Here is a 19,629-nt window from a genome sequence, read left to right on the forward strand (position 1 = left end):
TGGTGTCTCAGCTCCCAGGTTTGCAGTCAGACCATCCCTGGTCACGCTGACACAGTTGGCTTTAGGTCTCCAACCACATGGACCAGATTAAAGGCAACGCAGAGCCAACACTATAGCCTACGGCCACGTCAGTTTAACTTTACAGCTTGAGAGAGTGGATAGAGAGCGACAATAAATAGAAACAGCAAATGGGGAATCATTGCTTAGTTTACGTTGTATTGTATTGATCAGTTACCCTTGACACATGCATTAAAATTCAAAGACGTGTTCCACTCATTGTGAAAACAGTATCATTATTGAAAATATTAGTAAACTGTGAATACTGAATATAAGTGTATAAATGATATTCAGTATTATAGATCATTCTAGATCCTTCATAAGGAGAGAAAACCATTCGCTGGGGCAACTTTATAAACCAAAAAATCTTTGAGATGACAAATCATTTGAATAGCTTGTCTTATACAAGGCAGGTTATGTCTCTGAATAAACCTCTTCCTGAAGCATATATATATATATATATATATGATAGATAGAAAACTTTAATATCCTCCAAGAGGCAATTTGTGGTACAGCACAAAACATATAGACACATTAAAAACATCAAATAAACAAGACAACGATCCAAATATGTATCTGTTCAAAATCCTGAAACCCTCTGAAGAGTTATGTATGAAAATGAGAGATTTCATTCACAGCACTGAGATGAGTATGCACCAACTTGTGAAGCAACAACAGCACTGATGCTATTGCTTTAGCCATCACACACAATGTGCAGTCACCTGTGATTGGTCCAGTTGTGTCACACACAATGTCTGGGCCAATTAGAATAAAGTATGCTTTGAGTGCAAAGACAAAAGAAACTCAGCAAAAGTGACAGAACCTAGCGTTTACCAGGAGGTAAACCATGTACTTATAACCTGGAGAGGGTCACCAGTAGAGCAGCTCTGGCGTTTGCTTCACCCAGTAAACAGCTTCTTCTCTCCCTCTCTTTCTGCAAACTGGAAAGGGGGGGGGGGGCGCATGTGGCCTTCTCCCTGCAGCCCAGCTGTTTCTCTGGCATCTCCTGGCAGCGGGCTGAAGCGATTTCCCCCCCCCGCGTCCGCAGACGCCCACGGCTCCCTGTCACACATGAAGAGCTGGAACGGTCTCCTCCGCCTTTGAACTCGCACAGCCTGCAATTATCAGCAATTTCAGCCTGTAATCAGCCTTCGCATCGGGACTCTGACCTGCCAGCACGCTCAACGCACACAGCACCCCCCCCACAAACAAACACACACACACACACACACACACACACACACACACACAGTTAAAAATGCTTCAGCACTGGAGGAGACGTTGCATTCGTTTACACTACAATATTACCACCAAATTAATGAATTTGGAATAAGCAAAAGCAGCTATGAATACATTTACACCCAAGTAATCATGAACCGCAGCTATAAAATCGGAAAGGATTGAATGCACCGCAAGTTATTTGCTTCAGTTGATTAAAATTCCCGAGGGGCATTAGAATACAGTAGAAATCAATAAAAGCCTGTCAGTGTTTAAGTAAAAGTTTACAGGCTTCAGAAAACATGTATACTACAAGGTGCGATAAAGAAAAATAAAAACATTCACAAAAAAAATAAAACGTGTATACTTACCACTGGCTTCAGTTCTGTAAACTGTCACAATATGTTTATTAAGCACATTATTGTGTGAGTGGTAAATTGTGTTTATATCATACCACCTCATATGATCCAACTCACTGTCATTTTAAAAACACCGTACAGAGAGTGTGATAGCACTTTATAGAAAGCATCAGGAAACTCACTTCAGCACAGTAGTCCTCGGATTTCAGCAATTTTAGGGCGTGCATCACCCCCTGCTGGACATATGAAGTACTGCATACATGAAGAGACGACATGGAGACATTTGGAAATCATAGCTGTCATTCTCAATCTCTTTGAGCAATGACTGGTGGAGAGAAAAGCAAAACCAGATCTACGTATTAAACTGTCAGAAATGGAAATCAAATAAAACCTCAACTGACACTGCCAAACAATGGTTCATATAAAGGTCTTCACTCATATCCTTCTTATACTTTACCATAATCACAATTAAGGGAAATCAAGGTAAGCTCTAGGGGAGACAATGTACACTTGTCATACAAGCATATTGCAAGTGAAATGAGTGGTGCCACACCAGAGAATGCCAAAAGGAAGAGCACAACAAGATCACATGCAGTGGAATATGTACAGAACCTACCTTCTTCTTCTCCACTTAGCTGGCTCAATGTCAAATTACACTTACTTTATGTGGTTTCATGTGCTTTCCATTACATACACATCTCAGGTTGTCCCGCGAGTGCGCTGAAGTTTAAGCACGTGATTAAGTGTGGCGTGAAGGCACTGTCGCGCTGAGGAGGCTGGTCAAGAACAAAAGACGAGCTGCCGAGTCCAACCAACAGGTCTCAGTGCAGAGATATGAGGAGCCTTGAGTGTGTATGAAGTACAGTGAGAAAATCTAAACTGGACAAAACAGTGGAACAAAAACACTTCAATCGACACAGAGTCCAAACTGAATTCGAGGATTTTAAAATGTGTTTATTTTCTAATTTCATTTATCACAAAAAAACAGTCTTCAAAATGCAGACTAGAATCTTTCTGTATATAAACTGTACACGAAAGCAAGGCACTATACATTTAAATTTTATATTTTGTCGTTTAATTCCATGCCTTTAAAATACATCGCCGTTCATCTCAGCACCCGACAGGTGAGGAAGGACACAACAATGACCACAGATGTTTCTGAATGCGGATTGATAGGTACACCAGTGGCATGCGGTTTTCCTTTCAGTAAGCAGGAGACAGATAAATCTGTCAACATGGCGCAAACCCTTCAGAGTAAATACAACAGACTGGAGTACTCTTTTTTTCCCTATAAGGTGTTTACATAAATATAAATTTATAACGCACAAACACACAAAAAAAAAATAATAAACCTTACAAAGACAGGCAGTACGTGGCCAGGTGATGTCTTTCTGCAGTCTGCAATTTGACCTGTACGATAAGTGCATGTAAAGGATATATCTATCAATAGTAAAAAGGGCAGGGCCTGGTTTTTTAACCTGGAAAACAGCCACTCAAACTTCCTCAGGATTCTCCTACAAAATTAACAGGAAACATTACAAAACGCTACAAGAGGCCTGCGCGCCTCAGGAGATCCTCCACCCTTTTTTTCCCCGCCCCTCCTCTCATCGCCCCTTCTCAGGAGAAGCTGGCCCCCACAGTTGGCGGGGGGGGGGGGGGCTGGGGGGCTGAAGTCACCTCAGTGGCCAATCTGGTCAGTCCGTCCGCCCTGGCAACAGTCGCTGGGTTGGCAGTTCGCTCTAAAACAGTCCTTTGGCTTTCTTCAGGTTCACTTGCTTCCAGCCCGGGAGTCCCTCGTATTCTTCCCGGGACATCTCCAATGCTTTCTGTGGACGCAAACAGTCACGTTAAAGGGGGTTTAATTGCTGTAAACCTTGCAGAAGAGTTTAACCTTTTTGGAGACTGAGTATCTTACCCATCTTTCTAAATCTGTATTCCTTTCAGTGGAAGTATCTGTAAGACTGTGTACCACCATTTATCACTTGAAACATTTTAGGCTATTGACTTTCTACCCTCCTCCGATGAACTAAGAATACCTCAAAACCAGTGTTGGAAGTTTGTATATGTAAAATACAACTGTAGTGATATATTTGTATGGTGAGAGGTCAATCATTGCCATGCGTATGCTGAAAATCAGAGGGGTCTTATCAAATTACAGCCATAATTAACACTGATGGCTACAAACAGAAAGGTCACTAACAAATAATAAAAACACACAAATCACATTAATATAAACCCAAACAGATTGTTGTGAAAGCAGTTTTAAACCCATGCAACAGGTTCCTGAAAAGTGACAGCTGTTTGTGGTGCTCGGTTAAAGAGAGAGAGAGAGAGAGAGACGATGTTGAGGTGTGAGGCAGGCAGAACAGCTCTGTGGGTGAGGAAGAACAGTCCAATCAGAGGTTAAAGGGTGATGCCCTGTGCGGCAACCACTACACACTTCACAGAACTCACCTTCCCAGAAGCCCCTACATCCTGGAAGGTGAAGTCAAAGGTTAACTGGGTTTTCAGAACATACAACAGTAGCCTTCAAGGTGATGGGGCATGTCAGCTTGCACATCTTTCAACCCCCAACCCCCAACACCCCCCCCCCCCCCCCCCCCCCCAGAGACATTTCATGATAGCTACTTCTCTCTGGTCAACTGCAACCATGGCAACACACCTTCAGCAGTGATCTAATGAGAGCCTTATTTCCTCATATGGGCGCTGATCCCCATGACACATGAAAGACCCACAGGACTGTGTGACACGTTCAGCTCTCCCTCAGTTGTCATATTCAAAATGGCAGCCGCACGCTAAACCAACAGTGTGGCCTACCAAGGGTGATTAAGATGTCATGCTTCCACTTGGAATTTCAGTCAGGTAAGCAGTCAGAAGAGATGAGAATAGAATATGCATTATTAACGGAATTCTCCACTTTTCATTTACTGCACTCCCCTGCACAGGTCCTGCTTCGACTGATCAGAGGTCAGTGACCGACCTCATTTAAAGGAATGTTACGCTGGATTCACAGTGAAACACCATGTTCCGAGCACATGACCAGTAAATAGCCCCTGAAAGGCTGATGTTCAAGTGAAAGGTGTGTTCGGAAAAACAAACACTGAATCCGTGAGTTCTCTTTTCTCACAGTTAAACAGGTCTTTTAACTGCCTGCACTCACGCAATGTTCTTGTCCAGCTGTGAAAAGAGCTGATGTTATCAGGGGGCTTTTTGCGTGCTGGTTTATTTTCCCAGCCATTTCTCAAGAACTATGTTTGCCCTGACAGTTATGCAAAAAGGAGCGTAATCAATACTTTGTGATGCACATTCTAATTGGCCGATTTATTTTCTGAAGTTGTGATTGCTCTTAATTACCCTGCTAAAAGGGTCTGCTAAAATAAACCTGGCCTTACAGACCTGCACAGAGAGCAGGTGAATAAACAGCACAGTGTAATTGGGTTCAGGAAAGCTGATGCAGCTGCATCCAATCAGAGAGGTCCTAGCACAGTGTGGAAGTTCTGGAAGAGCAGATGGAAGGGCTGCACTTACGGTACAGTCCCCTAGGGGGCCTCATCCCCTAGTTTTGGAACTAATGTTGTGCAGTTTTTGGTGAGCAGAACATGTCAGAACCCACGGCCCACACCACCAAAAAGGAAAGGGACCATCCAGAGGAATGGCAAAGATCAGCACAGCACTGTTCTGGACAAACACCTTCATGTTCCTGAATCAGTGTCATCAGTGCTTGCCTGGACAAACACCCCAGTAACGGAAACTAACCTACAGAGGAAACTTCGTTTCAAACAGATAGGATTTCACTCGGACTGCAACAGAAGTTATTTTGCCTTCACCTATATACACATGATCCTAGCATGGCATTACGGAAAAAGAGGCCTATGAGGAAGTGCCGAACAGCACATCACTGTTAGGATACAGCTCAAAACGCTACAAGCGCCTGGACAGTACATCCAAACAAAATGAAGCTACACTGAATACATAATGAACACATATGAAACATGTCGTCTTGTAGTTTTTATGGTCACGTGTTACCCTGACTGAGATGGATTAAATTCACTATCTCTGAGCATGGAGCTGGAGCACAGAAGTGAGAGGCAGTAGAGCGTGGGTCCTGCATAACAATCTCTAGTGTACCTTCCTCTCTCTCTATCCCTATTTTCTATTCAAAAAAGCACTCTACACTGTCTTAGCACTTAACTTGGTACTTTTCGATAGCTGCTCTTAGCATTGTGATGCACTTATTTGGAAGTCGCTCTGGGCAAGAGCGCCTGCTAAATGACGTAATGTAATGTAATGTAACTGCAAGTGGAGGCCTCACCTCAAAGTCCTCATCTGACAGGTAGAGCTCCAGGTGCAGGGGGTCCACGCCCTCCGGGAGGGGCCGTGCTAGCAGCTCGGCCAGCGGGTAGGTGTTCTTGCACAGCCGGGCCAGCACGTCCTCCACCAGGATGATCTGGTTGCACACCTCTGCCTCCTGAAAGCACAGAAAAAGAATAGGTAGATTCTTCCCTGAGCGCTGATCCTAGATCAGTGCACCTGGTACACAAAATGGACGAGGGCAGAATTAGCAGGAAGGAAAGCTGATCCTGGCTCAGTTGTTTGGCGCAGAGAACATCCAAACATGACAGGACAAGAGGTTTTCTTACTTCACCTCAATACCTTATAAACACTTTAGAACAACTATTGAACATGAAAACTATCAAAAGCTACCACAGTTTCATTAAAAACTCAAGTATGTTGCAGAACTGTAAATTGTCACATTTGTCATGGATGCACATGTATTGATCAACATCCTTGCTGTTCAGAGTAATTGTATATCTGACTGCTGTACAGTAGGGAAATAATGAGCATGGGAGAACAGCTGAATTGTTGAGGCCTGTAGAGCCCAGAATAACCGAAATATCCATGCTGCCCACCGATCCAACAGTCCATCTAACATGGAACAGATGTGAACCAACATCAGTGTTTGGTTGTCATGCATTCAGGGCAGCGGTCAATGCTCACCCTCTCGGTGATCTCGGCAATGTCCTCACGGTGCTCCCAGCTGGGGAACATGTTGGTGAAGGTGAGCGGCTCCAGGCCAGCATGGATCAGGTACGACTTCTGGGGTCTCTTTTCATTTTTCTCTGAGATAGAGAAGACAAGAGATTCAGACATGCCCTCCCAGTACCAGTGACCCAGACACGGTCCCCTCCCACGACCACAGATCCAGACACGGTCCCCTCCCACGACCACAGATCCAGACACGGTCCCCTCCCACGACCACAGATCCAGACACGGTCCCTTCCCACGACCACAGATCCAGACACGGTCCCTTCCCACGACCACAGATCCAGACACGGTCCCTTCCCACGACCACAGACCCAGACACGGTCCCCTCCCACGACCACAGACCCAGACACGGTCCCCTCCCACGACCACAGACCCAGACACAGCCCCTCCCACGACCACAGACCCAGACACGGTCCCCTCCCCACGACCACAGATCCAGACACGGTCCCCTCCCACGACCACAGATCCAGACACGGTCCCCTCCCACGACCACAGACCCAGACACAGCCCCTCCCACGACCACAGACCCAGACACGGTCCCCTCCCCACGACCACAGATCCAGACACGGTCCCCTCCCCACGACCACAGATCCAGACACGGTCCCCTCCCACGACCACAGATCCAGACACGGTCCCTTCCCACGACCACAGATCCAGACACGGTCCCTTCCCACGACCACAGATCCAGACACGGTCCCCCTACAAGAACCACTTAACACATCCCACACCCTCCCAACCCAGGAGATAGTACACAGTTTTACACTGCTGTAAAACTCAAATGCAAAATGAAATGACAAAATGTCCTTGTGATCAATGTACTGACTTGCATACTTGGATACTTTGACCATCCTAAGAAAGATTGCATTTCTGGGTATGATGCATATTGAAACGAGAAGTGGACATTGAAGGACAGGCTCCGTCACCTCTGCAGTACTGCAGCACCGTTTCCATGGCGCACTTCCTGTCCGAGTCCCAGCGGATGCGGGCGGAGCCGGTGCTCTCGCTGTCGGGGGGCCACCAGCCCTGCCACAAGTACGCCTCGTGCAGGTTGTCCACCAGGAACAGGGCTGCGACACAGGAATAGGAAGTGACATCAGAGCCTGCCGTCAGAGCGATACACTCACGACACCCTAAAGTGCACAACGAACAGATAGTTGCTTCAGGGACAGAAATACAGGGTCAGTTGTGTGAGACGGGATCTCGCAGTTAAGTGCATAACTGCACCTCAATCTCCACCTCCTTCCAGGCTTCCACTGCCTAGTCAGATTGCACAAGTTAACTTGTGGTAGGGCTTGAATGGTGTTATGCTCACGCTCACTGGAGTTGTTAGCCTGGTCTGACACTGTTGCTCATTTAACACGAATGGATACACTTATGTTCTATTGTGCTGGGAGTCGCTCTGGACAAGAGCACCTGCTAAATGTATGTAATATAATGTTTCCTTCAATATCCATTAACATCATGCTTATCTAAATGGAACTGGGGCTATATTTTAAACTTTGTTTGCCACAAAAGTTAGAAAGCTGAGGCTGAAGGAAAATGCACGCACTAATTAAGGAAAGTGGGCAGCTGACCCACTGATGCCCAGGTATTGAGTTACTCACCAGTTTGACTGAGAATTCATGCTGGCACTCTAAAGACAGCTTATGGTATGCTTTGTGATTATTTTTATCCTGATACCCGTAAACTGTAAGAATACACAGGATGTATTCTTAGGGTGTTCTCAGAGGTCCCGGGTAGTTATCTTCTAGCTGATCCCTGATCAGCTTATCCAAGCTTAACTGTAATCCCCTGACGTTGTATGAAAAGTCCTGAAGTCCTAAAAAAAAAGTCATGAAGCTGACCTGGGGTCAGTGCTCATTTCAGCATACCTGGTTGGGAGGCTGTGTACAGATCCTCTTGCAGGAAGGGCAGTGAGCTGACCAGCTCAGGGTCCCTGGCAGGGTAAAAGAATTCTGTGGCCACAAATTCCCCAGACGAACTACTTAGCTGGAAGAGCCGCGGGGTGAAGTTGAATTTTCCTGGATCTGAAATCAGACAAAGCTTTATTAAAATACATAGCAAAACACTGCAGTCACTTCACTGTTTAAGATTAACCTTAAGATTGACCCATATCTGATGTTGTTTAGTTGTAAGTAGGTGTTAATTTGTCAACAATTACAAGTCATATACTCACACTGTTTTGCTCTAATGTATTCGCAAGGAAACTGAAAATAATTCATTTGAAGGCAGGTCATGTTTTAATGTGATTCTTAAGCAGCAGTTTCCTAAAACAACAACTCATTTTAGCCTGAAGGACAACACTGAATTTAAAATGGGTGATCTTCTGACAGAGCTATCAGTAGTACTGTTTATACATGCTGTCTCTGTCTTCTGCCTCAACAAGGTGGGACTACACTGGACCACTGATCTGAGGTCAGTACCTTGGAGCATGCAGTCGTAGGCCTTCCGGTCTCTCCTTCCCAAGGCCTCCCAGAAGCCTACAGGCTCCGCCCCCTCATCACACTCATGAATGGTGACCTTACTGCTGCTGTGTAGCCCCGCCTCCAATGGACACCTGAGAACACACAGACAGGTGTCACGGTTGTGCTCAGAGGCAACTCAAGATAACGACTTTTCAGAACCGAACACAATCTGAACTGAAGGCGCCCATAATGTAAATGGAGGTTTCCGGTCCTACTCCCAGAGGGTCACAGTACAGGAAGCATATTTTTCTCCTGGGCACATAGGTATTTCATTAAGAACACTATTGGTTTGATCATGCTAGTTGAACCACTCCAACCAGATCTCTGACTATTAGTAGTTTAAATATCTGGAAAAATAAGTGCACAGTGGACCTAAAGGACCAAAGCTGTGCCACCATGATACAAGAAATACATTTTTAAGAAAAACAAAAGTTTCCCAGCTCTCTGAGTAGAGTAACTCGCAAAAAAATAAAACAGAAATCAAAACAAAATTGCTGCATACTGTTTCATCCCTTAATGAACTTTATAACACTACCATCAGACTACAGGGTAAGACAGATTCCTATAAAGCCTGCAAGCTAAACATTGGCCTAAAGTCCTGAAGCTTATTTCATCCCCTAATGATCTTTAACAGACAACCGTCAGACTACAGGATAGGAGAAAGAAGATAGCAGATTCCTATAACAGGCTTCCAACTGTAAACATTGGCCTTGAGTCCTGAAGCTAGCCTTTGGTGTCCCGTGATGAGCCTGGCGGTGTTGGACTCACTGCTCTTTGATCCTGTTGGCAGCGGTGAGGCCCACTTGGCGCGTGTGCTGCTGGGTCTTGCAGCCGTGCCACAGGTAGATCACGGCCCGGTTGATGTTGAGGAGGATCATGGATCCGCGGGACCGCAGGCTGCTGCAGTGACACGCCACCTCCAGCAGGTGGCCCTCCACCGGCACCTCCCCGCGCACACAATACAGGCGCCAGTCATCTGCGGAGGAAAGAATCATCATGAAAGTAAAGCTGAAGCCTGACACCGGAGCAGCAAGCAACCCCTGATAGGTTGATTTAAATGGTTTAAGCTATTAAGGATCACACTGACTCCACTGCACATCTACACTGAGGAGGGGAAGAAGTCACAGCACTGAAGATGCAGTCCCGTATGCAGAGAAGGCAACACTTTCCACCACCATCCACATCCATCTATGCTAGTTATTAGCAAAATTCTTTATGTGACCATTTTGAAGAAATTTCACCACAGAACAGTAGATACTACTACCCCACTACAATATCTGTTTCATTCCATTTATGCTGGGTACACTTCCACTTGGAACATTGTGAGCCTAATCCTTTTACACCAAATTATTAAATTATTCTTCTATGTTGCAGGAGACAAAGAAAAACTGCACAAAATTGCAAACAGCAACAGTCAGTGCTATTCAACCGCCTCAAAACAGGACCACTGTTCAGTCCAGACAGGAAAAAACTGGCACAAACTATTCCATCTGAACACAATGTACTATGTGTCAAGCATGGGTAATGTCCACCAGCCATACCGTGAGAAACATATACCTTCCTGTCCTGAACTTCCACAAATTCACACTATTTACATACTGATGGTGGGGGGGGGGGGGGGGGGGGGGGGGTCGCAGGGGGGTCAGAGGGAAGGAGAGGGAATCTGGGGGGTGGGGGCTGCTACTGGCAGGAGGGGGGGGGTGAGTGCTGGGCCAGAGCAGCGCTTACTCTGTATGTTCTCCTCTTCCTCCTCCCTCTTCCCCGAGTGCACGATCATCCCTCCATTGAAGCACTGCAGGAAACACGGGGGCTCCTTTCCCTGCTGCACCTGGACCTGCAGGGGTCAGGGGGTAGGAGGAGCGCAGGTTACACACAGCGCAGGAGGGCCGGGCCCTCTCCACAGGCGGCGGGCGGGAGGCACTGGTGCGTGCGAGTTTTACCTGAGCCCCCCTCTCCTCGTCCAGCTCCACCGTCATCAGCGCCGACGTGCCCTTCTCGCTCACCGTCGAGTTGCGGCCCTGCCAGAAGAAATAGGCGCACTTCTCCTTTCCAGGGCCCGCAGTCCGAGCCTGCTCCGGGTTCTGCCTCTTCCCAACTGTGCATGCACAGACAGAGACAGAGAGAGAGACAGAGACAGAGAGAGAGACAGAGACAGAGACAGAGAGAGAGAGACAGGGAGAGGGAGAGACACAGAGAGAGACAGAGACAGAGAGACAGAGAGAGACAGAGAGAGAGACAGGGAGAGGGAGAGACAGAGAGAGAGACAGACAGAGAGAGACAGAGACAGAGAGAGAGAGAGACAGAGAGAGAGAGAGAGAGAGACAGAGAGAGAGAGACAGAGAGATAGAGAGAGACAGACCTTATTGTAATGACATCACACCGGCAGTAAATTTCACTGTAGTAAACCCACTTAAGAATACACTGCCTTTCTTCCTTTTCGTGGTGTTATGTGAAGACATGCTGCTTCATGCGGCTCAGGGTTGGTGACCATTACAGCATTCTCGATGATATGCCCTGCAGCATAACCCCAACGATCTTTCAGTAAACGCAAACCTTTTTTGTAGCTAATTGTACTGTGCTCCCTCGCGAAGGAGACACATTCAGTATTAAAGAGGGCTTGAAGCACTTACGCTCCAGTAATGATCATGCACCTTTGTCTTTTGCATATTTTTGGTGCCATATCCTGCCCTTTCAAAAACACCCTTTTACCAAGCTTTGTTTCACCAACTGCACGCATCCCCAATGGCTCTCAGTGTGTCATTCGTTTTCTGAATGCTATGCAGGTGAGCATTCTGTAAGTACTTGCTTTGTAAGTTGGTAGAGTGCTTGGAGATATGCCCAGCTAAAGCTGCTCCAGTGTCAGGAGACATTTGAACAGAGGTGAGACTGCCAGGGGCCAGGCTGGCTACACAAATTAGGGCAGTTGGCCTTTCTACTGCTTGGGCCTCCATGTGCTGAATATCCCTTCATTTTGATGCCTTATTTAACTTAGGTACAATGTCTCTACTTTGGTTTCCAGTGACGTCAGCTTAATTGTTTAAGTGTTGCTAAGAATCCTAGAAGCTGTTAGCCGTCAAAAACTTCAACCAGCTTCATTTACACTCCATAATTTCCTTTTTGCTTCACATTCTTTCATATAACACCTAGAATCTGCAAAAGTCTAAATATCGGAATAATTATCACTATCAGTACTGTGTGTACTGCTAAATTGTGGACAATTCTGTACATATACGATTTGCATTTCTAACCTTCCTTAGTTCAGCTGGATTTTTAGCATTTTGCTTTCAATACTTAAAAAAATGTATGCATGTGTGTATCTGTGTGTGTATGCGTGTGTGTGTGTGTGTGTATGTATGTACGTATGTATATGTGTGTGTGTGTGTGAGAATGGGGGAATAAATGGGGGCATGACTGGTGGAATGGCGGGGTAAGGGGGTGCGGCAGGTGCATGCGGAGGGGGAGGCGGGCAGGTGGGCGGGCGGGGGCACTGACCTGTTGCGCTCACCATGTACTTCCACTTCACCACGTATGTGTCGCCCTCGTGGAACTGGCCGATGCTCTGCTTGGGCAGCCGGCTGTAGTCGAACTCCAGGATGTGCCACACGTCCACCGACAGCGTGCTGACCTCGAACTGCCTGCGGTCCTCGCCCTCCACCAGGCCGTAACCCCGGCCCACGTTCGCCCCGTCCAGCACCATGCCCACGGGAGTGCGCAGCACCGGCAGCATCAGCGTGGCGTCGTACGGGCGGCACTCCTGCGCCTGCTGCTCCTGGGGTACAGGGAGGGGGCGGGGCAGAGGGTGAGGCATGGGCAGGGCGGGGCCAGACTTATACATGGGAACACCGCACAGAAATCTAGCAGGAACAGCCAATCTTCTATACGACCCATCAACCCTGTCAGAGCCAGTGAGGGGCACTTAAGTGGTTCAATCAAGCCAACATCCCACTGACTCAGTCAGGTGCCTCGGTGGGATCAAGGCCTGCAAACATGGTGGCCCTCCATAACCAATGCTTAGTTTCCCTCCTATGACTGAACAATTGATGTAGCGGAAAGAATACCAGCAGAGACACCAAAGTTATAAATAATAACAAAGACTGATATATCTAAGCATGATGGAGAAGTATTGAAGGCCTTAAAGTTATTTTCTTAGTGATTATAGATGTGAAACCATTGTGAGTGCCAGCTCCTCACCATGTTGGGGACCTACCCTCTGCTCAAACACTTGCTCATTTTCATTCTTCAGTGACGGTTTCGTCTTCTCTGTCCAGTCTACGAACTTCTCCTTGAACAAGCTGGTCTCGTTGTGCTCCGTCAGCCTGCCGAAGATGGCCCAGTCAGGCCGTCCCTGCCCTTTCCTGCCCAGACAAACACAGCAGAATGACCAGACCTCTCAGTCACAACCCAGAGGCCATGCTCATGACCGGAGGGGCGGAGCCATATAGGATGACCCAGGGTGGGCGGAGCCATGTAGGATAACCCCCAAGGGGGGCGGGGCCATGCAGAATAACCATAATGGGCAGAGTCATGCAGAATGACCGGAAGGGGAGGAGTCACGTAGGATGCCTCACTTGGGCCTACCTGGGTATGAGTGCGTTGCACTCTCCCGGGTCCAGTGGGTTGATGTCGCAGTTTGTGTAGTCAAAGGTGCCGTTCCACAGGTGCTTGGCCAGCTGGAAGGCCACCTTCCTCTGCGCCAGCGTCACCTCCTTCCCATGCCACACGTACACCTCGCTGCCGAAGTCAAACACCAGCACCTGCGGGGAGACACAGGGGGTAACGCTTGGACCCAAAGTGACACTAAAGTTGCATGGGTAGCCACAGATGTGTTCAAATTACTGCTCCCTCTAAAAAAAAACACAACAGTTTACAGGGAAATCCAAGGACAATGTGCATGCATGTTGATATACAATTGTACTAATGTGTCATACTGGAATGTCCAATCAGCGCTTACTTGGAGACTGAATAAAAACACACTCACATGTCCTGTACAACCTCACCACTGTTTTGTTGTTATAAACTCAAAGCATGAATGCCTGGAGGTTGAGAAGCACACAAACAGCAGAAGAATGTGCAGGAGCCAAAGTCTGAGGTGATATTTGGTACATACTGTTCTGCGCAAATAAGTTCAGAATGCAGTGTACCTTAATGTGTAAGAGGAGGGAATGTTCCCTGTACCATGCAGAGTACTATGTATTGTAATATCATACGGTTGATGAAAAGGGGTTAAACTCTGGAAGTAGCTGTAAGATGATCTGTGCATCAAACACTAACACACATTCTCTTCTGTGACTGACAGACAAACCGGTATTAAAAGCACCTGTAAATCCAAGCAGCTCAAGAGCCAACAAACCTTGTGTCAACTTCCATTCTTTTCCAGGCACCACTAAAAACAACATGCATCTCATACTGCTATTAGCCAGAGTGGTCTTAAAAATGGATTCAGGGCGGCCTCTGACCTCTTTGGAGTCTAAGAGAGCACTGCGAGGGACCTTTCCCCAGTAGTCGTCGTCAGGGACCAGCTTGTCGTCCACCAGGCGGTAGATGCAGTTGGTCTCCACAATGGCGGTTTCGTACTGCTCATCTTCTTCTGGCTTTCCAGCAGCTGCAGATGCACACAAAAAAAAAAAAAGAAAACGTGTAACTCTTTCCCCACAGCGGTACGGTGTCCTGGTGGGTTTCTTACAAAATATTTGACAAATACATGGTGTGAACCACCGTGAACCATAATTAGTCTTTATGACAGACAGAGCAGTCCATGTTTTAACTGTAAAAGGTAATTCTGATCGCTGCTGAGCTTGTCTAAGGTAATAAGATATTTATAGACCTGCAAGTATGGCATCTGTCTGTATGGGGACGGTAGTGTTATCAAATAGATCACACCAGCAGCTTTGCATGAGAGCACTGGGACAGCACTGACAGTTTAGAAGGCACCAGGGCCCCAACAGACAGATGCCTGCCTATGCATCCAGACTACATCTGTGACATTTATACACTGCTATAAAGCCAATGTGCTGAGCTGCACATACGTTGGTAGCTGGCCTGTCCGCCGAGAATCTTCCAGAACTCGGTGGCCACGGGGCTGCTGGGGTTGGCCCCTTCCTCGATGGTCTGCACGTCATTGGCGCGGCAGCCCAGGTCTCGCTTCGTCTGGATGAACGTAGCGAGCTCAGAGGCCTGGCAGAGACAAGCAGAAAGCAAAGGGTTAACCAGAAAACTTTGGAAACAATACAAAAATGCCATTTACCAAATGCTGCAAAGTGCAAAGATAAGGTAAGGTGCTTTATCAGGGTAGAAGGCAACAGTGTGGCACAGTGGTAAGGAGCAGGGCTCGTAACTATAAGGTTGCTGGTTCAATTCCCCACTGGAGCAATGCTGTTGTACCCTTGGGCAAGGTATTTATCCCAGAATTGCCTCAGTAAGTATCCAGCGGTATGAATGAATAAAGTTGTAACCTATGTAAGTCAATCTTTTTAAGAGTGTGTGCTAAATAACATAATGAAATGTAGAAAAACGAAGACATCCAGATCAAATGTTTCAAACTTCATACACAAATGTAACACTTTCCAAGGAAAACTGGAAGCGGTGTGGTCCTTTAGTGCATATTTTATGTGCATGGAAGCAGATGGCCCTGCACACTTTTCTTTGATGGCTGGAATGAGGACAGATGCCTTGCTCTCAGTGGGAAAGGAAATGGGCCAGGCATTCTGTTCAGCTTCCTGTTAGTTGCCCCAGCTTTTCCAGGCATACAAAGGCAAATCAGTCAGATCCATACATCAGACCACACGACGCTGACTCCTGGAAGTCGGGCCGTCTCTGTGAACTCACTTTGGCTTTCTCGATGACGTTGGCAAACTCCCCGTTCCAGATGAAACAGTGCTGGGGCGTGACCAGGAGGAAGCAGTCTCCGCTGTTCAGGGACGATGCTCTGGGCTCGACTAGCCTGGTCTGGACGTGCCGCCGGCCTGATTGAAACGGCACAGCAACAGGTCCCTTTAATGAGGGAGCCACTTTTACAAAGCCTCACATTCTCCTGCCCTCACCTTGGACTCTCACTTCTTTTGCCAAACGGAAGACGGCTAAAAAACACATAGCTTTCTCTCTGACACAGTGAGACTAAGGCCTACATTCAATCACTGTAATTCACCATTCACCTTCACTGAATCAAACAGTGTGACATTTTTATTTCCTGCACACAATCTTTAAAGCTGCTGAGGAGCTCAATGTGGGGGGGGGGGGGGGGGGGGAGCCAAAATCTTACTACCAAACATTTAGGAAAAAACACATTTGCGGTTAGATTGAAGAGACCCGATCCTTTGCGCCTCTGCCACTTTGTTCTTATTCCAGGCAGATTCATTTGCAAGGGGGTTCTCACAGTAGGACAAGGACCTCCAGGTCCAGCCCAGACAGGGTAACCGAGCAGCAGGACTCTTTCAGCATGCAGCTGCCGTGGAGGAGAGAGCCCCCACTCACGTCACATGGAAGCCTGGCCCGAAATACCTGACCTTCTCATCTTCCTGCGGGGCATGATGCCAGCGGCTAATGCAGGAGGCAGGAAAGGGCCAGAGGCTCGCTAAAATAAGGGCCTCTTGCATGTGACCCCACCCTGCACTGTCCTGGCCCCTCAAGCACAAAACAGAACAGAAATGGCAGAAACTCTGAAATTTCAAAAAAAGAGCTTGTTCCTTGGACATGCAATGGCTAATTGCAGGGATTCCAAGTAAAAATCTCATAGGTAATACTACAGATCAGTAGAATACATTTTGCTTTCCACAATTCATAATCCTTTATTCATATTCTAATTTCCTCATCAATATCTGCCTCAAGACTACCATTTAAGGCGGCACACATAAGGCTGCGATACTACTAAACTGACTTCAGCCCAGGTAGGTCAAAATTGACAAGCAATAAGACAGAAGATCCACCAAGCTGGGTAACTGCACTGAGCTACAGTGAGGTGGTAGAGGGAACACCGCTTATAACAAAATGCGATTATGTGTTTTATAACTATGAAAATTTGCCATTTGTTTGGAAAGCATGTAAGCTTGGAGCAGAGCATTACAAAGAGACACTGACATAACAGGATGGACTGATGCCCTCTCAAGGATGGATACAACTGCTGCTAGACATATGACAAGGATGACCTCTGAACCCCGCTGCACTGAGATTGGCTGTCGGGGGTTGAGGGTGGGGGGTGGGGCATACCTTTGATCTGCATGAGCATCAGCTTCTTGTAGGGCACGGCGCTGTTGTTGGACATCTGCTCCGAGATGCTGACGCTGCGCAGATTGACGCTGCTGAAGTTCTCCTTGCTGGCCAGGCCCGCCAGAGCCACCTCCGACAGGCTGGTGCTCTTAGTCACTGCAATACACACGGGTGCGTTTACAACACATGCACAGCAGAAAGAGGCGCGCACACACATCACATCCATACACTCTCACTCTCCATACAACATCACAGGAGAGCCGCAAAACAAGTACAATACACATACAGCAGCACAATACATTGCACGTTTGCAGCTGCCAACAGCTGGAATTGCGATGTTTATGCCATACGCAGAGCTTATTCATATTTTAATACACTTTTTCTTTCTTTCTTTAAAAGCATGATGCACATGTGCATGTCACTTCTATATGGAGACTACAGCAGATGTATACGCTCAGTACTGTCCATTCATAACAAAGCCCTTCGGTAGCAGCAGTCTTTGGTACAAGGAGCATTTCTGTTCAAGGTTTTTGGTGTTACACCTCAAGACAAGCTGCTGAAACACATGATGTATTTAAACTAAATTCAATAATTCACATTTTTGATGTTCCCCATGTCAGATGACATATTGCCATTCATGTGTAAAACAATAACGCTACAGTACACAAGCAATGCACATATAATGCACATAACAGCAATGGCCCTATTGATGCCTGTATCACCCAGGCAATTATTTTCTGGGTTGTGCTTCTTATTGAACATGTATTATTTATATGCTCCTGCTCACTCTTCTCAGCCTTCATCCTCTTGGACTCCAGCACGGCCACGTTGAGCCGCTGCTCGGTGTACTCGTGCCGGATGTCCTCTCTGGCTGCCAGCATCTTCAGAGGGTTCCTGGATGACTGGACCTTCCGGAGTGGCCGCACTGCCCGCCGGTGCTGCACCATGGCAGAGGTCAGCCTGGAGGGAGGGGGGAGGAGCTGTCATCACATGACCAGCATGTCGTCTGACGGCCAATCAAAACGTATGCCTGGGCCATGACTGTATGCACTGACACTATTGCTTCCTTTAACTGTTCTTTGTGAAACGAGCAGTAACCGTAATGCTCTGTGTGAATCTGTAATCGTGTTGCGGTTGCCCTCTGTCTTCAACATGCAGATGGTGGACATGGTTGTGATTGCATATGAGATCTCAATCACGCCATTTGTAAGGTGCATACAGAATATCATTCTTTTATTATTCCTCTGGAAAAACCACAACCCCCCCCCCCCCAGTGTGATGTGCGTGGTCTGAAAACGGCGGCAGTGTAGCATAGTGGTTAAGGAGCAGGACTCGTAACCGAAAGGCTGCTGGTTCAATCCCCGCTGGGACACTGCTGCTGTACCCTTGGGCAAGGTACTTAACCCACAGTTGCCTCAGTAAATATCCAGCTGTATAAATGGATAACATTGTAAAGAACTGTAACCTATGTAAGTCGCTTTGGATAAAAGCGTCTGCTAAATGAATAAATGTAAATGTAAAACGGGCACATTTAGAATGGTAGTTGCTTACTTTGGTGTCTGAGGACCGAAGATGGCGTCAAAGTCATCGTCAATCTCCACTCCGCCAGTCACCTGGGGGAGGTCGGGCGTGTGCCGGTAGAATTTGGAGAAGATCTCATCGTCCAGCTTCATCACTTCCTTCACAGCCTTCTCTGTCACCGTTATCGTCGTCTCCTGACTTCCTGTTACTGAAACACAGGGGGAAAAAGCAGGAAAGCGGAAAACCTCAGCAAACCACAGACAACAGGGGTAACCAGCACAATTCCACTGACAGCACAGCCCAGCACACTCACCTTTACTGTTCAACCGACCCAAAAAGGTCTCCAGCTTATCCAGCTTTCTGTCAGACTCCAGGTTCATCTCTGGTCTAGCTTCAATTTCTGGAGGACACACAAAAAATATTTTACAAATGCTTCTATTGCGAGCTTAGATCGGGCAAAATGAAACACAGCCACCAAACACAAATAACACATATTGTGCAAAGTTAAAAACAATCATATTAGGCATCTCCACCAATTTTGCCGCAAAGAGAAACAAACAAGAGAAAACTACAGTTAAATGAGACACACTGTAGTGAAATTCTACCCTTTCAACACTAAATTCAAAGGTAAAAAAAGTATGTCTTTTTTTGAGGTGTCTGAGGACCCTTTCAACACTAAATTCAAAGGTAAAAAAAGTATGTCTTTTTTTTTGAAGAAACTCAATACTGCTTTTCTGTTTGGTGCCCCTGATTTTGTCTAC

At 46.9% G+C, this 19,629-nt stretch overlaps 1 protein-coding gene across 1 annotated transcript in view; it reads right to left on the bottom strand.

Annotated features, from left to right (window-relative positions):
• Nucleotides 1–2,588: 2,588 nt before the first annotated feature.
• LOC118770911 (supervillin-like) overlaps nt 2,589–19,629 on the bottom strand; it is a 52,347-nt gene continuing 35,306 nt past the window's right edge. Inside the window, exons 23-42 of the mRNA XM_036518680.1 lie at nt 19,182–19,268; nt 18,899–19,076; nt 18,135–18,307; nt 17,348–17,503; nt 15,971–16,107; nt 15,172–15,319; nt 14,602–14,747; nt 13,724–13,899; nt 13,353–13,500; nt 12,638–12,914; nt 11,086–11,240; nt 10,874–10,979; nt 9,914–10,121; nt 9,104–9,237; nt 8,552–8,707; nt 7,604–7,747; nt 6,633–6,754; nt 5,947–6,102; nt 4,089–4,109; nt 2,589–3,460 (exon numbers count right to left, since the gene is read on the bottom strand). Of these exons, the coding sequence (XP_036374573.1) occupies nt 3,374–3,460; nt 4,089–4,109; nt 5,947–6,102; nt 6,633–6,754; nt 7,604–7,747; nt 8,552–8,707; nt 9,104–9,237; nt 9,914–10,121; nt 10,874–10,979; nt 11,086–11,240; nt 12,638–12,914; nt 13,353–13,500; nt 13,724–13,899; nt 14,602–14,747; nt 15,172–15,319; nt 15,971–16,107; nt 17,348–17,503; nt 18,135–18,307; nt 18,899–19,076; nt 19,182–19,268 (2,915 nt within the window). The 3' untranslated portion in view covers nt 2,589–3,373. The remainder of the gene's footprint in view (nt 3,461–4,088; nt 4,110–5,946; nt 6,103–6,632; nt 6,755–7,603; nt 7,748–8,551; nt 8,708–9,103; nt 9,238–9,913; nt 10,122–10,873; nt 10,980–11,085; nt 11,241–12,637; nt 12,915–13,352; nt 13,501–13,723; nt 13,900–14,601; nt 14,748–15,171; nt 15,320–15,970; nt 16,108–17,347; nt 17,504–18,134; nt 18,308–18,898; nt 19,077–19,181; nt 19,269–19,629) is intronic.

The sequence above is a fragment of the Megalops cyprinoides genome, chromosome 24 (genome assembly GCF_013368585.1).
Source record: "Megalops cyprinoides isolate fMegCyp1 chromosome 24, fMegCyp1.pri, whole genome shotgun sequence".
Lineage (NCBI taxonomy): Eukaryota > Metazoa > Chordata > Actinopteri > Elopiformes > Megalopidae > Megalops > Megalops cyprinoides.